This window comes from Carlito syrichta, unplaced genomic scaffold (genome assembly GCF_000164805.1).
Source record: "Carlito syrichta isolate Samal-C Ts95f unplaced genomic scaffold, Tarsius_syrichta-2.0.1 Scaffold290134, whole genome shotgun sequence".
NCBI lineage: Eukaryota > Metazoa > Chordata > Mammalia > Primates > Tarsiidae > Carlito > Carlito syrichta.
In genome coordinates this window covers 391,959-412,419 of record NW_007234230.1, presented here as the reverse complement: position 1 = coordinate 412,419, position 20,461 = coordinate 391,959, and the positions used below count along the sequence as shown (strand labels likewise).

Genomic DNA, 20,461 nt, shown 5'->3' with positions numbered 1-20,461 from the left:
GTCCTGAAATTCGTTTATTTCTTCTCATTTAAAAAGTCATTAAAACAGTTTCATGGGCCGCTAAAAGTACCGTGGGGACCCGCCTCTGTGTCTGACAGCATGCAGGCCCTGGCCCCACCTCTGCCTGGGGGACCACGGTTGTGGTAATTGGTGTACCTATGCTCAGACTGAGTTGCTCAAGCCTGACCCCAGCTCCAGACCCCAACGCCTGGGCTTCCCCGGGACAGGCAGGCTTGGGGGCCTCAGGGCCGCAGGTCTTGCCTTCCTCTCCTGACCTTGAACTTCGTGGTTCAGGCACTCAAGGCATCTACTACATGTAGACCCTGATCCTGGGAGCTGGTGACACTGTGGGGACAACACGATATGCCCCTGGCCTCAGGGCTTCGTTTTCCAGGAAGGAAAGGGGTAAACGGAGGAGAAATTCCCGAGGGGAGGCAAGTCCTCTCAAAGGTGGCCAGCAGGACCCTGTGCCAGAGAGGCGAGGCTTACTGTGGGGCTGTCTCTAGTTGAACTCCTGTGGGGTCTCTGGGAGCGTTAGGTGGAAGGGTGAGATGCAGGCACCCAGCACACGGGGACACGCGGTAGGTGCTGTTATTGCTATACCAACAGCAGCAGCAGTGATGAGAGTCAGCGACTTTGTTTGGGAGTTTAGAGCCTGCGGTTGAAGGACCTTGGTGATGCGGCTCCCTGCCACAGAGGTGGTCTGGTCCTTCCTGCCATCTGATCATCCACGCTGGCTTGCGTGCTCCTGGTGACAGCTTACTCCCTGGGTCACCCCCTCGCCTTTCATCTAGTCCCTGCCCTCTGTGTTAAGTCCTGGAAATAACACTCATTTATTCCTCAACTGGCCCAGGCTCTGTCTTTTGAGAGTGAGGCTGATTTTGTTTTAAGCATGGGTTTCCCAAGGCTCGCCCTCCCTGACAACTGGAAACTCTGAAGCCCCATTTGGCGTTGAAGGTCCTTCGGCTGGAAGCAATCATTGTCCTCAGCCTGCTCCTTGGCCTGGACTGGCCCCCCATGCTGGTGTCCTCTGTAAGGTCCTGCTCTAGGGACCCTGGGGGGTGACAGGTGTGTCTCCCAGCTGCCAGGAATGCTTCTCAGTGCTCCTCCAACCCCTGTCTCCATGGCCCTCCGAACAGGAGCCCACCTGCCCGTCAGTCAGCACCTCAGCAGAGGTCTCTAGGACCCTGACAGATCCTCTGGGTGTTGTGGAAGGATGCCAATGTAGCCATGCTTAAAAGGGGGTGACTCTGCCTTCTAGGGAGTCCTAGTAAGACACCCACAGAGAAAATGCTTTACAGTCACTCAAGGTGGAGCAGGCGGGGAAGGCTGTGGGCGTGTAAGGGTTTGACAGTGTCTGTCATAAAGCATGCAAAAAAGCGTGCTGGTCGGGGTCAGAGGTCAGGACTTTGAGCAGAGGGTTAGGCACTGATGCACTTGTTGGCACACATGGAAACCTAGAAGTTTCACGTTCAAGGCAAAGCAGAAGACAGCCGAGTCTTTGGACTCCTGGCACGTCTGCTAGCACTGGTCTTGGTTAGCTTTGGTCAGCTCAGACCAAGCGGCAGCCTCTCCCTTTGGTGCCTCAGTCTCCACTACTCCCTACTGCCTTTTTCCTGGCCTCCTCTGCTCATCAGTGGTGCTCATGTGGTACCTGTAGGCCATTGAGTGCCCCTCGGCCCTTATCCTCTGTGAGGTGCACAGATGCCCACGAGCGAGATGGAGCATGGAGTGGGTAGAGGTCAGGGATGCTCTTCAGCATCCCACGGTACACAGAACAATCCCTACAAAAAGGGATGGTCTGGCCCCACGTGTCTGCTCCAACTGCTTACTTACCAGCTCTCTGTACTTCTGTTCCCTCGCCTGTTAAACTGGGGCGGTCCCAAATGAGTGACACCCATAGGTGCTTAGCACAGGGAGCGCTCACCAGGCGTGGCCTGCAGTCATTTGGCCCGGGCCGTGGCTGTTCCCCCTGGAAATTCGGAGACCAGGCAGTGGGACTCTCTGCCTCCCCCCACCGCTGACACTTCGTGTATGTTTCAGGTCCATTTCATCAACCCAGAGACGGTGCCCAAGCCCTGCTGCGCGCCCACACAGCTCAACGCCATCTCTGTCCTCTACTTCGACGACAGCTCCAACGTCATCCTGAAGAAATACAGAAACATGGTAGTCCGGGCTTGCGGCTGCCACTAGCGCCTCCTGGGAGCCAGGCCTTCTGGCCAAGACACTCTGGTTCCTCCACCACCCACTGCCTTGGCTGGGAGCCCGCAGACCTGCTGCCTTTTTCAAGGCCTCTCCCTCCCCCTCCCCGACTGTCAAGGTGCACGAATTAAGGCATCTGAGCACAGACGGCTTTGGATCAGTTTCTTGGCGGCCGCATCCAACGGACAAGACCTTACAAGCCTACACAGCCCAGCAGGGAAAGATGCATGTGAAGGAAGATGGCCTGGTCTGAGTCATTGGCTGTGACGTCTCAGCTGTGCACAGACTTGTTTCCACCCCCAAGCCAGGCCCCCTGACACGGGGAGGAAGGGGCGTGGTGAGGGCTGGACACGGGTGTGTCTGTGCTGAAAGAAATCGATGCGGAAGTTCCTGTAATAAATGTCACAATAAAACGAATGAATGAAATTGGTTAGGATGTGACAGATATATTTTCCTAAACAATTTATCCCCGTTTCTTGGTTTATTCTGATTCATAACACAGAAGCCGTGTCTGTGGAGGGCAGCAGGGAGGGCCTCTCCATTCCCTTCCAGTTTCATTCTGAGCCGAGCTGAGGCCCAGTGTTTATGAGACTTGCCCGAATCCAAGGTCTGGTGCGGGGGAGGCAGATGACATCTGCTCAGAGGAGCCCGGTATGTTGACCTTGAAGGACAAAGAGCGTTGTGTCACTCAGCTGGGCATGTGGGAGCAGGAATTGGGACAGGTGTTGGACCCCCGGGCTGACTTTCTACCCTCCCCAACCCCCACCCTGTGATAGAAAATTCACGGGGAATCATAACAGAATCAAGAAGTGCAGCTGACCTTGGTGTTGGGGAGCACCCGGAAGCCTCGTTGTCATGGGAACGGGGGGAGTGGGGCACGGCCGGTCCTCCACCAGGACCCTGTATTTTCCATCTGTGCCAGCCTTCCGAAGCGGGACTCTGGCGGGGCGTCCACAGCAGTCCCATCACCTGCAGACCCTGTTAGAGGCTTTGCAAGCATCTGTCCCTTAAAGTAAGGAGGAGGCAGCAGAGTAGGAAGTCTGATGGGTGCAGGGTGCGCTAGACTGGAAACAGACAGAAGGTTCCAGAAGTTGTGTTGAGAGTGACATCCCAGCCAAGCATCCCGACTTGGAGGAGACGTTTCTGACCTGGCGCTCCATGACAGTGCCCCTGGCCTTGACCGGTGGGTCCCACGTGTGGGTGCAACCAGCCTCCATCTGCAAGCCCAAGGCCTTAGGGAGGGCAAGACTGGCTGCAAATGTGTCCCGCCTCTACAGGAAGAGCGGGACTGTCCAGGCTAGTCGTGTGTCCTTATGGGATCCTGTCTCATGGGGGAACTGTCTCTCTATCTTGATTGTGCTGGTTCCTGGAAACTTTGGGGCTTAATTTTTTATTTCCTCTTTTTTTTTTCCTCTTCAGCTGCTTGGGCTGCCGCCTCTACTCTGCCTCGAAATTGGGAGAAGAGTCTTTGTTACATTTTGTTTTGTTTGTTGGCAGATGTAGGCCTTTTGTGTGTGGTGCGAGTTTTCTCACCCCTTAATGACCCGACCAGCCTCTGGTTCGCAGGCTCATCTGTACATTTAAACATGTAAATAGTTGTTACAGAATGAAGAGATTATTTATTTCCATCTGAAAGTCGTTTTCAACCCCCTTCATCCCTTGTTCAGAACGATGAGCTCTCTTTCCTTCGACCTGTTTGTTTTGCTATTTAAGACTATTTATTAAAGGCTGGAACAGGGTACTCACACCTGTGGCAGAGAACAGTCCTTAGTGAAAATGCTGTATAAATAGATGAAATAAAAAAGCGTTTGGCTTTGCAATAAAAGGAGACATTTGGTTCTGGTTCTTGGGCCTGTGTGTGTTTTTGTTTTTGTTTTTCTATCTCAACTCCAGGACACCGAAGACCTCTTGGTCTGCTTAAGAACTCTGCATTTGCCTCACTGTGAATGCAGACCTCTTGGTCTGCTTAAGAACTCTGCATTTGCCTCACTGTGAATGCCCCGTTTCTCTGCTAAGCCCTGGGGCAAAGTGGGCATGTGTGGATATTTGGTGCAGCTGTGTGGAGGCTCGGGGCAGGAGAGAGACGGAACCAAACAACAAACGTGAACTTGGTAGGCTTGACTACAAAGACCCTTGATTGAATTACAGTGCAGCTGTCAGCAGCTGTTTCAAAGAGGCAGGGGTAAATTAGCTGTGTTTACTGCTAACATAGTTGAAAGATTTAGTCATCCCAATAAAACAGAGGCACAAGAGAGAAAAGCCGGGAGGGGGGAGCATATCCCAATCTTTAAAGCAAGGCCAGCCCCAGGGCCGGCATTGTCCAGCTCACAGGGGGCTGTGGTTGGGGCCCAGCCTGGCTGAGGGCACTTCCCCGGGCACCGGGCAGCTTGGTGGTGTGGCATCTGGGCTACTTTCCGCTTTGGAGTGCGCTGGGGTCCGCCCTCCCACCCCGTGGATGCTGTTTGAATCGCAGCCCCTGCTTGGACAGGCTCGCTGCTGGTTCTTCCCCTGGGGCCTCAGAGGAGCGGCGTTCCTAACAAGTTCCATCCCCTACCATCGCCACCACACCCCCTGCGTGGTCCTGATGCGCAACTGAGCTTTTGTTCTATTTTCCAGGCTGAAGACCAGAACCCACACCGGAGGGCCCTCTGTGACTGCAAACTGAGTCTTATTCCTCCACACAGTGTTTATACCTTTTTAAAAAAAGATATGAATTCATTGCCCATGTGTTTTTGAAAATCAGAAAACTGGGGTGAAGAAAACCTCCCCAAATCTGGCTTCTCTTGAGAAATCGGCAGACTCGGCCACCCCAGACCCATCTGTGCATGGCTGCTCTTGGCTGTAGCAGGCACTGAGGCCGCAGTCTCCACTGCTCCCAGTTGTCTCTCTTACAAAGGGCCCAGTGTCCGTTGCTGTGAAACTGTAGGTACTGATTTATTTGCACCCGTGGCCCTATTAAGAGCAGGAAGGTAGAAGGGCCAGTATGCACGTGTCCCCTTTGAGCAAGTTCTCATCTGTCCTCTCAGTCCTGCCCACTGTGAGGCACAGCGAGTGAAAGAACTGACTCAGAGACCCCTAGCTAATAGTTCTAGGAACTGGATTTTGAACCCCAAAGCCTGGGCTCACTGGCTGGAACCTCCCAGGACTGCTGGAGAAACAGAGTTTCTGGCCCCACCTCTGACCCTCTGTGTCCTTCCCCAATCCTGGAGGTCCCTGAATCCAGGCTGAGCGCCTGGGCCACGTGCTCAGGCCGTGGTCACCCTCCTGCTCCTGGGCGCCCAAGCCCTGCCTCTGGGAGCTGGATGTCGAACTTCAGCTTCCCCATGGCCAGGCACACGGGCTGTCCCTTCCCTCTGCTTCCGCCCCCGTTGCCTGGTGACAGCAATCTGCTGACTGTGCTGGAGGCTGGGTGGGGGGATGGCGGTGGCCACGGGGTCATCTGTGCAGGAGACGTGCACTGACCTTTTGAGTCCTGCCCTATGCTCAGATCTCTGGGGGAAGGTGAGCATGTGGGTGTCCTGGGGCCGCTGGAACAAATCACCACAAACTGGGGGGCTTGAAACAACAGGAATCTATTCTCCCAGTTCTGGAGGGAAGACGTCCAAAACCCAGGGTGTTGGCAGGGCTGGGATCCGCCAGAGGCTCCAAGGAGGGCTCCCCCCAACCTCGTCCAGCCTCCAGCGGCTCCAGGCATCCTGGACTTGTGGCCTCTGCACTCCAGCCTCTGCCTCAGCTGCACACGGCCTTCCCGGCTCTCCCTGCGTGTCTGTCTGACGAGGACATGGCATTGGCTTGAGGATCCCCCCAGACAGCCGGGACGACTGCCTCCTCTCTGCATCCTCAACTTACTAACATCTGCGGGGCCCCTTTTTCCAAGGAAGGTCGCAGCCACGGATTGCAGGAATCAGGACACAGATGGATCTTTTGGGGCTACCACCCAGCCCATGGCAGTGTGGTCACGTGTCCCTCTCCCGAGGTCCCGCCTCCCTTCTCCATCACTGGGTTCTGGGGCCTCAGAGCTTTCCATCCAGCCTCAGTGGGTCCTCACGGCCCCGGCTGGCACCGCGGCAGCCATCCGGTTGGGCAGTGTGAGCTCGGGGCTCCCACAATTGGAGTAGGCCCCGCGGGGGGCCCAGCTCGTTTCCCCAACTCCAACTCCTCTCGCATGCACTGTGCTCCATGAGCTCCAGGCCAGGGTCCCCCTCAAGGCCATGGGAAGTGTGACCACAGTGGTCCCGGCAGCCACACCACGGTGCCCTCTGCAGGAGCCGGGGGGGGAGCTGCGGACACAGCTTCCCCGGTGGCCACAGGTGCTGGCATTGGCCCATACACGAGTCCTCGTGTGCCCCCTGTGTGTGTGCCATGTGCCGTGGTGGCATTGGGAACGGGGGATGGAGCACAGCGTCTGCGCCAGGAAGCTCTCGCTCAGGGGACACCACACACAAAGTGTCACCAGCACCACGCGTGATGCGCGGGCCCCTCCTTGGTGAAAAAGAATAGTAGAAATTCTATTTTTGGCGTGTTGGTATAAAGATGAATATAAACCAGACGGAATTAAGAGTCACTAATTTTCTTCTGATTTTAAAAGACATTAAGATATTCTTGGGGCCCCCAGAAGCCCTAGCTGTGTCTGCCAGGGGGCCAGGGAAGCCAAGCCTGACGGGGCCACGTGATGCCCAGTAAGGCTGCATGTTGAGAGCCACAGCAGCTCAGGGGACAAGGACAGACTCTGGGGAGGGCCTTTCGGCTGGGAACTGAGAGGAGGCTGTGGTGGGCCTGTGAAAGGAATAGTTATGGGAGGGAAGAGCCCGTGCAAAGGCCCTGGAAGGGGGCAGGTTGGAGGAACAGTGGAAATGCCGCGTGGCTGGAGCAGCGACAGGCAGGGAGGAGTTCGGGGAAGTGGGAGGCTGGGTGTACGGCTTTGAGGGCCACAGAGGCATTCTGGGTTTCAGCCAAAGTGTGATGAGGGCCACAGGACGTCGAGACCAGAAGACATGATGGGGTGAGGAGGCACAGGGGACTTCAAGGAGGACGCGTTGTTTCGATCCCACCTGGCCCCAGCCAGGCCTCTCCCTCCTCCTGTCTTGGGGGCAGCACTGAAGTGATGGGCGTGAGCACTCGAGCCCTCTCTGCCCTGTGCTTGGAGTGGGAAGTGGTGCCCGTCAAGGTCTCCTGCAGAGGTGGCCGAGGGGACGAACACTCGCTTCCTCTGGGGAACACTCCTGCCTTCTTGCAAATGTTTATTTGGATGGAGGAGGCTTCTCATGCCACAGAGCAAGAGCCCAGGCATGCTGGGCTCGGGGACTCAGGACAGGCTCGGGCCCACATCCCAGCCCCAGGGATTCGGTTGGCCATGGGACCTCAGCCTGGCACCTGACACCTTCTGTGCCTCAGTTTCCCCACCTGCGAGAGGGAAAGTGTGCCCATCATCATTTAGGATATTTAAGATCAGCTGCACCCACAAACCACCTCTCTCCCTGCAGGCTAAAGCCCAGGACAGGGAAATGGCGCTAACCCATGTCCCTGGACCAGGCCTCGAGTAACCCTAGGGGGCGCCGTTCTCACGGAAACAGCGCCTCCAGGGTGGGGCCTTGCGCGATGGCCCTGGCCAGCCCCGGGCCGGGTCACCCGCTGGCAGAGCGGGCCTCTGATCCCAACTGTCCCTCCCTGACAAGGAGGCTCACGGGGACCCCTTGGACGTGCCTCCCCTTTGGCCTGTGGGCCGATTCCCCCTGGCTCAGGCCCCGGGACTCCAGCATCAGCCTCACTCGGTCTCAGAAATAAAAATAGACGAGGAAAAACAGAACTCTCCCAAGCCCTTGGCGCTGCAGCAGTTGCTTGGATGCCGGCGGGTGTACCTGGGCTGGGAGAGGCTCCCTGGCCTCCTTCTAGCCTCCCCCTGCCCCCACGTGCTCTTGTGACTGGATGAGGTGGAGCCAGCTCTCCGGCCCCTGACTGCAAGGAGCATGAGGGCCGGAGCTGGCCCCGCTTTGAGGGGCTCGGAGGCTGGTATGAAGACTGGGGTGTCCACGGGTCACCGACCCATGCCGATGGCCCGTGGGGCAAGGCGGGTCTCAACTCCCACCCGGCCAGGAGTCCTCTGGGCTCTGCGCTCAGGAGGGCCTGGGTCTGCCATCTTGAATGTATCGATGTCTTTGGGACAGCTGCTCCGTGGTCTCATTCTGCCCTGGCCCCATAGACTGTGGCTGGGCCTGTGCCTGATGGATAGAGTGAGAACTCAAAGTCCAAGTTGTCACCAACAAGCCCACCCTGCGTGTCTGCGAGCTGCCGCCAGTGCTCTGGGCCCGGAGGGTAGGCCCAGGCCAGCCAGAGGGGCCCGGGCTCTCAGCGGGCACGTCCCGTGCAGGAGCGACAGGTGAGTGAGGAGATGATCAAGGAAGAGACAGACAGTGGCAAGCGTCAGGTAGAGGATTTGCAAGGGGTTCTGGAGGAAGGCCGGGTGGTGGCTCATGCCCATAATCTCAGCACTCTGGGAGGCCGAGGCAGGAGGATCACCTGAGGCCAGGAGTTCAAAACCAGCCTGGGCAACATAGTAAGACCTCGTCTCTACAAAAATTTTTTAAAATTAGCTAGGTGTGGTGGTGCGCATCTGTAGTCCCAGATACTTGGGAGGCTGAGGTGGGAGGATCACTTCAGCCCAGGATGTTGAGGCTGCGGTGAGCTATGATTGTGCCACTGTACTCCAGCCTGGGTGACAGAGTGAGACCCTGTCTCTTAAAAAAAAAAAGTAAACCAAACAAAAAACTCTCAAAGAGTCCCAGGAAGAAGCAACATGTGCTCCCATCAGGACCAATCAGGAGAACTCGAGAAAGGGGCGGGTCTATGTAGAATCTATGTAGAAAGGCCTGCAGGGCAGAGTGCGAGGAACCCCCACATGCATCGCCCCCAACCCCAAAGGGACGAAGGAGACCCCAAGGGGGAGGGAGAGGAGGCCCGTCAAGGGGAGAGGATGCCGAGGGAGGGAGGATGTTCTCAGCCCGGCACTAGGGACACCTGGGGCCAGATCGCCCTCTGGGGTGGCGCCATCCCGTGGGTTGCAGGGGGCTTACTGGCATCCCTGGCCTCAACCCCTCGATTCTAGTAGACCTCCAGTGATGACAGCCACTTGTGTCCCCAGCTGTGGCCCCATGGCCCCTGGGGCACAATCGCTCCTGGTTGAGAAGCTGCTTCAGAGAAGTGGGCAGCAAGCCAGCCGCCGGAGCCTGGAGCCAAGTGGGGACTTTGGGGGGCGAAGACACCTAGTGAAGGATCCCAGGCAGATGGGAAGGAGCTGGCCGGGCCCCCATCCTCCCTCCTGGAGACACTGTGACATCCAGCCTGCCAGGCTGGCCACTGGGTCCACCGTCTAACATTGCCCACCGCTTTGGGCGGCCGCAGGGACTGCAGGAGGGGGAAGGGAACGCCAGTGCCGCGGAGTCATTGAAGGAAACCCCAGTGGCAGGCCGGGTCGCAGGACAGCAGACCTCGTCGGTCCTGCTGAAGGAAGCACTTGGAGCCTCTCGTGAGCCACGCGGCCTTGGGCACACCACCTAGCTTCCCCAAGACTCAGTTTCCACTTCTGTAAAATGCGTGCAGGAATAACAGCCTCTTAGGGATGTTGGAGCATTAAATCAGATGGCGATCACAGACCCGGCTTGCCGTAGCTGCCAGAGTGATGCAGTTAAATGGGGGTTCTCTGCTCAGAGACCTCATGCTCTAGTTCGCTCAGATCAATGTGCCCAGGGAGGCTGCTGGCCACCCCCGCCCACCACCGTCTCCACCTAGCATTCGCCGCCCTGGCTGCTGTCGGAAACAGCCACGCACTTGGTGCCTTGAAAGGACACAGATGTGTTCTCCTATGGGCAGCTGGGTCTTGGGCGGCTCCGAGGGGCCCTGCCTTCACAGCCTTCAGGGATCCCCGCGTTCCCTGGCTGGGCCTGCGCCCCCCAACTCCAGTCTCTCACTCAGACTCTGCTGCCACTTGTCCCGCCACCTCTCTCTCTGTCCCTCTTACCGGGAGTGGTGGTGACACGGGGCTCACCTACATAATCCAGGGTAACTCCCCACCCCAATCCTTAACTTCCTCACACCTGCGAAGTCTTTTTTGCAAGGAATGACTTGATAAAAAATAAGCATTTGGTCTTTGTCCCCAGTTCCTGGCTTGGCGGCTTCTAAAACCCATGACCTTGGGGGCATCTTTTACCATTTATCACAACCTCTCCACCATAGTAAAGTTCACTCTCATTGGAACCAACCCTGTGATGAGAGCGTTGGAACCTTGAGCCTCGATCCTGGGAAGGGACAAGGGCTGGAGGTCGCCTAAATCTCCAAGGGCCGATGGCGGCCTCAACCACACATATGTCACGGAGCATCCGTGAAAACCCTAAATGGCACCAAGCGAAGACACAGAGGTGCCCGGGGGTGGCACACCCAGAGAGGACACAGAAGCTCGCTCCCCGCCCCCACACAGCATGGATGAGTCTCCCCTTCAGCTGTCCTGAGTGTTTCCTTTGTAACAGACGCTCTGTGTACGTCAAGGGTTTCCCTGAGTTCCGTGAGTTGCTCTAGCAAATTATTAGCGGTTGTGGGGACCCCTGATTTGCAGCCGGTGAGTCAGAAGCACAGGTGACAGCCTGGACTTTTTGTTGGGGTCTGAATGGGGAGTCTGAGGGACCCAGCCCGTCCTGCGGGGTCTGTGCCAAGTTCAGATAGTGAGTGGCAGACCCTCAGTGAATGGAAGGATGCCCCGCACCTTTGGCGGAAGGACTGCTGTGAGTGGGAACAGTGGTACAAGGCAGCACAGGCCGACTCTCGAGGGCGACACTCACGGGTCCTTGGGATGCGGGCGCAGCTGTCCTGAGGGGCCGAGTGACCTTGAAGGGGCCTTAATGCAGATCAAGGTCAGAGCTCTCGATTTTGGGAGGTTTTGGTCTACGTCACCTTGCCCATTTCTCCCAGCCGGGAGTCAGGCAGCAGTGGCTTTGTCCTTCCACCTCGCAAGGTCACAGGGCCTGTGGGGGGGTGCGTGGGCCACCTGGGGTGTTGTGAGGGGACAGAAATACTTTCCCTGAGCACATCCACTGTGGGGATGGGGGGCTCGCGGGTTGGCCTCGCCTGGTGGGCTCCTTGGCATCTGTGGACGGCAGTCGGGGTCGCCAGTGACGAGTTCCTCAGGCGGGCCAGGAGCGCGCCCCCACGGAGTGTTGGCTGATCTCTGACCTGCACCCCAAGCCCTGCAGCTGTGTCCTCGGCTCTTCTCATTCTAGAAATGAAGTGGCTTTAGGGAGGAAATGAGGAATGATGACTCTGACCTTAGATGTGTATTCGTTCAAACTCACGTCATTGTTTAATGCCACACACGCGTCACCGAGGAACAGACTAAATAATTCCGAGAAAGTTGATGTGCGTGCGTGTGTGTGGCGGGGGTGGGGAGGTGGGGAGTGGGTGTGACCACGGGATGGGGACAGAGGTGGGTGGTGACGTGGGCCACATTCGCTCAGACAGAGGTCCACACCGTGTTCTTGACCCTCGACGGTGTGGGTCTAACCTAAGCAAAGCCAGCAGAGAAACGTTGCATCTGAGCTCAGACCCTTTAGCCGAATCTAGACCTGAGATCTCTCCATTTCAGAGGGTTTCGGCGTGAGGCATCTTCACAGTCCCTCTAGCTGAGAGATAGACAGACAGCAGTGGCTTTGTCCTTCCAGTTTGCAAGGTCACCTTGGCCTGCAGGTGGCGGATGGGTCACTCGGAGGAACTGTGAGGGGACAGAAATAGCACTGAGGGAGGCCCTTTTCCCGCTGCTCTGGGAGGGTGGCTTTCAGGCTTGCAGACCTCTCCAGTCTCCCGATAGGCACAGGGCTCCATGGAACCCTTGTTAAGTGGGCTGACAAGGGAAAGATGACAGATGACCCGAGCCCCCGCCTGCCTGTCCTGAGTGGTCTCTAAAATACGACCATTAGCAGGCCTAGGCGAGCGGGACCTCCTTATCTGCAGAGTGGGCCTGCTGATAACACAGACTGGTATCCTCACGGGAGCCGGAGACCCAGGGTCCAGGATGGCCGGCAGGCAGGATGCAGGCAAATCGCCAAGGGCCCTGTGCCCCAACCTGCAGACAGCCAAAGGATGTAGGTAGCCGGCTGGTGCATCTGGCTATGTGGGTGGAATGGCAGTGGGCTAGGCACACGGGTGTGTGATGCCCCCCAGCCGCTGTGCACAGGGACCCGCTGCTGCCACTGCCACATGTCCTCAGCCAGGGTCCGGGAAGCTGTGATGCCAGGGACACAGGGGCTTACCCCGTCTTGCCCTGCTGTGACGTCCCGTCCGCCCAGGTGCTCCCCACAGTTGGCATCAGAACGCTCCTTTGGTGCATGTTTAGTATTTTTCATCGACACACAGGAAAAGGTAAAAGAATAAAAATAAAATGTAAAAATCCCATAAAGCCAAACTCCTCTCGCTGGATGCAAAATGCTACGAATGATGTCGTAGTTACTTCTGAATGTTTTTCCATCTCAGCTTACACTGTTTTTTACTGTTGTACTTAATACAAAAGACATTATCCACAATTTGTGTAGCGCCTCCCTTCATTTCCTAACTCACAAAGGTCATCCCAGTCTCCAGACCCCCGGCGGCACCATCTCTGATGGCCGCCCATCATCTGGACTGAGCACACGCACTGGCTGTCTGGGGTCATCTCCTGGCTCCTTCACAAACCAGCTGTGTGAACTTGGGCAAGTTACTTGACCTCTCTGTTGAGGGTCTATCATATATAAATGGGGTTTATCACTGTTTTTAACCTCATAGGTGTATTGTGAGGATTCAGTGAGTTGATGTGCAGGGTGATTAGAAGTGTGCCCGGTTCAGAGTGAGCATGGGTTGTGCTGAATCATCCTAACCATCACCATGGCCAGCACCACCACCATCACTATCATCATCATCTCTGCCACAACCATCCTCACCGGCAAGTTCATCACCACCATCACCGCTACCACCATCAGCACCACCACCAGCACCATCACCACCATCACTGTCATGACCACCATCACCACCACCATGACCACTTTCCCTTTGCCTATTGTTCTCCACCTACGTGCAGCTGTTGAGTGACTTTGGGGCAGAGAGACAAAAGCATGCTGGGCTGACACACTGAAGGCCACACCTGAAGGTGGCCTCTCACACTGGCTGGCCACGCCTGAGACTGTCCCGGGCACTGGACATCGACCTGGAGACCTAGAGCCTCCCCCTGAGGGCCCAGGGCTCTGGCGAGCATCCAGTCTGGCACCATCCACACTCCATCAAACACATCCTTACACACCACCCTCTCCGCAGATGGGGAAACTGAGGCTGGGAGAGGGCTGGAAGTGCCCACAGTCAAGCAGAAAATAAGAGGCCGCTGGGTCAGGGCTGATTCTCCCTCATGGACTTTAGGCTGGCGCTGTCCTGAGCCTCAGTGCTCCCACCTGTAAACGAGAGTGCCCATCTCGTAGGGCTCTGCTGTGTTTTGCCATGTATTAGAGCTTTTCAGCTATCTGAAGTGAATGTGACCATATGAACTCCTGCCGCTTTGGGCAGAGCATGCGGGTGTTTGTTACACCCACATTTCTGTGTGTCTGGGGTTTTCTACCTACATAGAAAGTTGGCGACGTGCCCCTCCTCCCTCTCACTCACACCATGACAGTGATTCTTCTCTGTTCTTCCTGAGCTCCGGTGACAATCCACATGCCAGGTGGCCATGGACGCTTCCCTGCCTCACCTGGGGCCACAGAACCTGCCCCTCCGGCCACGTGGACGCCCTCCTGCAGGGTCCTGCAACCCTGCAAAATTCACAGGCGTGGATCCTCGCAGCCATCCTCTCCCCGCCCCACGTTCAGGCATCACCATACCCTGGTCTCCCGGCCTGGCCCCAGCTTCTCCTTTCACCAGACTCAACCCCATCCAACCAGCTCCACCCCCTTGGGAAGTCAAAGTGGACCCTCTCCTCCGGCCTCGATGCCTTCAGCCTCTCCTGGGACTCCGCCTCAGTCTCTTCCCTGGCGGCCCCAACCTCCCAGTTGCCTCCACCTACCACCTGGCACAGTGTCCCCTCTGTTCAACCGTCTGGGATTCGTGGCCTCCGTCACATGGATGTTTTGCACAGAAAAAAAAGGAAGAAAAATCTAGAAGAAAATACGCGAAATGTCAGTCTTGGTGTTCATAGGCTGGTGGGATTATCAGTGAGGTTTATTTTCTTCTTTATGATTTTCTGTATTTTCAAGATGTTCTCCAATGAGTACCTATTTATATGATAAAAATATTCATTTAAATATAGATGAAATATAAACATATAAAATAGAAACATGTAAGTATAAAGAGCAAAATATCCATGTGTATTTGTCAAGAAGGAAGGCACCTGGTGGCCTCTGTTCCCTTCACAGAGGTCCCAAAGGCTCCTGCAGCCCTGTGACCTCTCCCAGTCTAGCCTCATCCACCCTCCACCCCACCAGGTCTAGCATCATTGGCTGCCAGGCCTCCAAGGCTTCTGCCTGCTCAGGGCTGGCTTGGCCTCAGAACTTGACTTAGGCATATGCGTTTTCAGTCTCTGTTCTGCTGAGAAGTGTGTGAGGAGTCCTTTCAACATCCACACTCGCGAGTGCTTATTTAGCGCTTACTCCGCGCCAGGAACGGTTCTAGAAACAGGGCACACAGCAGGAAGCAAGACAGACAAGGCCCTGCTCTCAAGAATACAGTCTGGGAGGCAAGAGAGACAGGACACAGCCCACAGACAGGACCCAACGAGCACGTGACAACCGCCAGCCAGAGAAAGTCTCGCCTGAGAGAGACTGGCAGGCAGTGACAAGGTTCCCATGGAGAATCACAGTGGGGGGTGGTCCTGTTGGCTGCTTTGGGACAGGTTTCCAGAGATGGCTCTTCTGGGAGGATGACACTCCAGCAGAGACAGGAGTGACAATGAAGTCACTGTTGGGAGTATCTACCCCACCCCAGCCACTCCTGTTCACAGTGGAGACAAGAGCCTGTCGATGTGATTGCATTTGTTTTTAGCCTTCTGTGGAAGCGAGAAAGTCACTCTACAGGGCACAAAATCCTGAGCCCAGACGTTCACCAAGTGACCACTCTGCCCCAGGACAGATCAAGAACCGGCAATGTGGCTTTGATGTCCCCTGTCCTCCACCCCCGCAACGGGTGACCACAACCCTAAGTTCTCCTTTTGTAGATTGGTTCTGCCTGTTTCAGAATGTTTATGTCAACAAAATAACAGAACGTGTGCTCTTGTGCTTCTGTCTAAGCTTCATCTGTGTGGCTGTGTGGCGCCGTAGCTCATGCATCTTCACACCTGTATAATATTCCACTCCTTTCTCCATTCCGTAGCTGTTGGGCGTTTGGTGGTTTCTAGGCTCTGGGTAATGAAAAGATGCAGCTTCGAGCATTCTCGCATCTTTGGGGTCACATGTATGCACTTCTGTTGGGTCTCAACCCAGGAGGGAAATGGCATAACTGGGTCATGGGATGTTGCTTCACCCACCGGGGTCGATTCTGCCAAACTTCTCCGAGGTGGCTGGCCCACTGCACGCCCTGAGAGCACACATGGGAGTCCCGTGTTCCCAACATCCTTGCTGACTCGAGGTACTGTCTTTTTCGTTTTGCAGAGTCTGGTGGGTTGTTCCGCTGAAGTTTGCGTTTTCTGACTTGAGTCGACTTGGGAGGCTTCGCGGTCACACGTGACTGTTGAGGGATGCGGTAGGGCCTGGGGAGCAGCTCTCTGCTGGTGTTGTCCAGGAGCTGCAAGCCTTCGGAGCACGTCCGACCGGTCATCCAGTCCAGCCTGCGGGGCACCGCCTGGGCTTTAACTGACAACGGGGCTGAGATGCAGCTCGACTCCATCCCCAAGTGGTGTGCAGGGCTGCGTCTATGCAGAAGGGCCAGGACCCCCCTCCTCACATAAAGGTACCAGGTGGGCTTGGAGAGGGCCCGGGAGCAAAGGATACTGGCCCAGCGAGAAGAGAGAGCTCACCAGGGTCCCACAGCCCGAAGCAGGGGTCCAAGCCCAGGGCTGTCTCGCCCCAGACCCCGTCGCCATCTCCTGCACGCTCCTATCCATTCGACTGGGCACCTTGCCCAGATAAGGGGGGACTGAGAGTCCACTCCCACATACCCACGATCATTTCTTGCCCCTCTTGGCTTCTGCCCCAGGCTTCGAACACCACGAATGTGGGCGCCCACGATCTGAGAACTTGAACCAGAATCCAGGGAGACAGCTTCTTGCCCAAACCTGCATTAGAGTAAATTAAAGTAAAAACAAGTGACTTGACTGGTAACCGACCCAGCACAACACAGAGAGGAGACTTGGCAGCTATCCTGCTCTCTGGCCTCTCTGGATGAGCAAACATGACAATCGGGGCTGAAGACCTCACTGTGCTCCAGTGGTCCCGACCAGCTGGGGGCCCACCAGCTCACCGTGGGCTCCGCTCATGCCAAGACAGCTGTGGGAAGCAGAGAGGTGCATTTATTTATTTAGGATTTATAGGTGGCCTGCTTCCAAGAAAAGGTTTTGAGGAAGGCTCACCAGAAAACTTAAAACTTAAACATGAAAACAGGGGGACTGAAAATAAAATTGGAGTTGGACACTTTTTAAGAGGAGGAGAGAAGTTAATGGTGGCAAATAAGTGTCTGGGACGGAACAATCACGCCAGTGTTGTTGAGGGCCTGCCCCGTGGGTTTGAGCATGTTGCTGCTGACCCCGTGAAAGGCAGATCGGAGGAAGAGAGAAAAACGGGCCCTTGCCAGGGAGTCTGACCAACCTGGTGCCTGGGACTAGCAGGTTTTCCCAAGATGCGGAACTTTGAGTGTAAAGACTGAGAAAGCGGGCCAGGCTCGGTGGCTCACATCTGGAATCCCGGCACCATGGGAGGCTGAAGCAGGAGGAGCTCAAGACCAGCCTGGGCAACATACTGAGACCTCATCTCTTCCACAAAAAAAAATTAGCCAGGCATGGTGGCACACACCTGTTGCCCCGGCTACTCCAGAGGCTGAGTCAGGAGGATCGCTCGAGCCCAGTTTGAGGCTTGAGGTGAGCCGTGATTACACCGCTGCGCTCCAACCTGGGCGACAGAGCAAGACCCCAACTCACAAAACAACGACAACAAACTGAGAACGTCCCAGGCAAGGGAGGTCACGTTGGCCACACTAACTCTTGGTGACATCATTTGAGCTGCTGAATCCAGCTGAAAGCCAGCCCAGGCTCTTTGGGTGTGTATGCTGATGAATTCCTTTTGTTTGCTTTTTTCCCCCATAGAAAACCGTCTTGTTGTTGCTTTTAAAATTTAATTTCTATGTGTACAAAGGTAAATAAAAATTTCAACTCAAATACAAGGTTACTGATAAAAAGCAGCTGTGTCCCACCCTCCTCTGCACCACCGGCTTCCTCACAGCGGGGTTGCAAACTGCCACTCTTCGTTTTGCAATTAACTGTCCGGGGCACTAGATGGGCCCTTTATATCAGGACTCTTGGGTTCTCCAAAGGAAACTGCTTTTTCATTTGACTCTTTGATCTCTTTCTTCAGATATATACCTCTGTATTTCTAAATAACACGCTCATACTGTTCTTTCTTGATTCCCACTGTAGACATCATCCATTGCTATGGTCGGAATGTTTCATGTCCCCCCAACATTGGTATATTTCATCTTAGCCTCCAAGGTGATGACATGAGGAGGCAGGACCTTTGAGAGATGAGGAGGTCAGGAGGGCTCTGCCTTCGTGAATGGGATTAGTGCCCTTATGAAAGAGGCAAAACTCAATCCACCATGTAAGTACACAGCAACGAGGCACCATTTCTGAACCACAAAGCGGGTCTTCACCCGATGCCACACTTGCCGGTGCCTTGATCTTGGACTTCTCAGTCTCTAGAACTGTGAGCAGTAAAACAAATTATGTTGTTTATAAATCAGCAAGTCTATGGTATCCTGTTATAGCAGCCTGGATAGACTGAGGCATTCATTGATCTCTTATTTGGAAAATGAGGTTTGAAAACCTTATACCATCTCCATGCATAGACTTCTCTTCCCACATCCTCTTGATATATTGATTATAATTTTTGGTAAAGTGAATGTTTAGTGTTTGCATAATTATGGCTCTATAAGTATTGTTCATCTCTCCACCACGCAGTATTTTATGGCGTCGTTTCCTTTCTTGTACAGCCCTTTGTTTTTCCTGGAGTTTATAACTGCCTTTACAAAACAATCTGCTTTGTTTTCAATATCCACCATTATGTCTTTCCTCAGCTCTTAAAAAGAACTTAAAAACTGTTCTCAGCACAAACATGTAGGGTAATCCACTGGGCGATTTTTAAATTTGTCTCTTTTGGTTTTTAAGTTGTTCCTTCTGGTTCCTCTCAGTGGCTCCTTGGCCTCTACCCTTGAGACCTCCCTTAACCATCACAAAATGTGCTGTCCCTTCCCTCCTGGACCCTGTGCCTTCCCCTTTCATGGTTCACGCTGCTGCGTGGCTGGAGAAAGCTCTCTAGGAGGTGTCTGGGATGAGATACACAGGAGGCACCTGTGAAAGTCTGAAAATGTCATTATCTTATCTCACACTTTGTTAGCTGAATTCTAGTCTGAGAGTAATTTTCCTCCAGGTGTCTGAAGGCTGACAAGGTTTGGTTTGTGCTCTTCAAAGTTGCAATATTTCCAGTACTGCTGTGAAGCAGTTCAGGTCTATTTCAGTTTTTATTCATTTGTACATGAACTTTTCCCCTTCTTTCTCTTTAAAAACCTGTGGTATCTTGTTTGTCTTCAGTTTCCTGAAGAATGTTAATGTTATGTTAATTTCTCCCCATTTTATCTGCCTTCGCTTTTTGAAGTTCCTACTAGCTGTAAGTTGGGTTCCAGAATGAATCTTCTAGTTTTCTGATCTCTTCCAGTTTCTATGTCCATGTTTTCATGCTAAGTTTGGGGCTAGTTCACCTTTATCTTCCCACTGACTCTCTAACAGTTTTGTTTTATTTTATTTTATTTTAGAGTCAGAGTCTCACTCTGTCACCCAGGCTGGAGTGCAGTGGCACACTCATGGCCATCCCAGCATTTACCTGCTGAGCTCTGGCGATTCTTCTGCCTCAGTCCTCAAGTAGCGAGAACTACAGGCATGCATTACCACGTCTGGCTAATTTTTAAAAAATGTATTGTAGAGACAGGTCTTATCAAGTTGCCCAGGCTGGTCTTGAACCCGTGGGTTCAGGCAACCCTCTTGCCTCCACCTCCCAAAGTGCTGGGATTAAAGGCGCAAGCCACCATGCCCAGCCTCTAACAGTTTTACACAAGTGTGCTCCGTTTCTCGGAAGCCTCTTCTTACTTGATAGCATTTCCTTCTTGTTTCATGAATTCTGTTTGTCTCTGTGAGATATTAACCACGCTTTTGCTTTTTCCTGAGTGCATCTCCTTTCCCTGCATGGTCTTTGCTTCCTACATCTTCCAACCATCACAAAGCTTGTGTGCTTTGGTGTCTGGTTCCCTGTGTCAGGAGACGGGGAAATCCCCCCCGCCCCCTGCCCCGGGTTCTTGCGCAGGGTTGCATCCACCCTGCACTGTGCTGGCATCTCTGGCTCTGGAAAGTCCCAGGTTCAATCTCCCTGCAGGGCCGTCCTCCCACCTCCTTCCAGGGAGGGACCAGATTAGGGGACCTGGTGATCAGGGTCTCCTGCTGCTGTTCCCCTGTCCATGCTTGTTGGGGGCCAGCTCCTCTGCGGGGCACTGTGGGTTGTGCCCACCGTTTACTTTCCGACACCCAGCATCTCGTGAGCACCTGCCACCTGCTGGTTTCTCCTCATCCTCTTGTTCTTCAGGCTTATACCTCTATTTACGCATGCTTATTTCAATAGCTTTAGGGGTACATGTGGTTTTGGCTACACGGATGCAACGTATGGTGGCGAATACGACTGGGGTGCAAACCTCACCAGCCAGTGCCCGCTGTGCCCTCCCACCCCAGCCTCCAGTGCCCGTGATACCATTCTCTTTGCTTTGTGGACCCAGAGCTTAGCTCCCACGTGTAAGCGAGGGCTTCGTACCTTTAAATGCTTGTTCCTTTTTAGGAAAGGTCTTCGGATGAAGCCAAGGCACCCGCGGGGCCTCTCCGAGGCGCACCGAGGAGGAGGCCACCCGTCGGCCCGGGTTGCCAGGACGCGCCGGCTTAGGAGCGCGAAGCCCTCCGCCCCGGGGCGCCCTCGGCCCACGGGAGGCCCCCGCCCCGCTCGCGACGTCCGAGTGCGGCCGTCCG

General features: G+C 54.9%; 1 protein-coding gene across 1 annotated transcript in view; it reads left to right on the top strand.

Moving 5' to 3' along the window:
- Positions 1–2,628, top strand: part of BMP7 (bone morphogenetic protein 7) — an 84,370-nt gene extending 81,742 nt beyond the window's left edge. The window contains exon 7 of the mRNA XM_008054404.1: positions 2,044–2,628. Within this exon, the coding sequence (XP_008052595.1) occupies positions 2,044–2,193 (150 nt within the window). The 3' untranslated portion in view covers positions 2,194–2,628. The remainder of the gene's footprint in view (positions 1–2,043) is intronic.
- Positions 2,629–20,461: the final 17,833 nt, after the last annotated feature.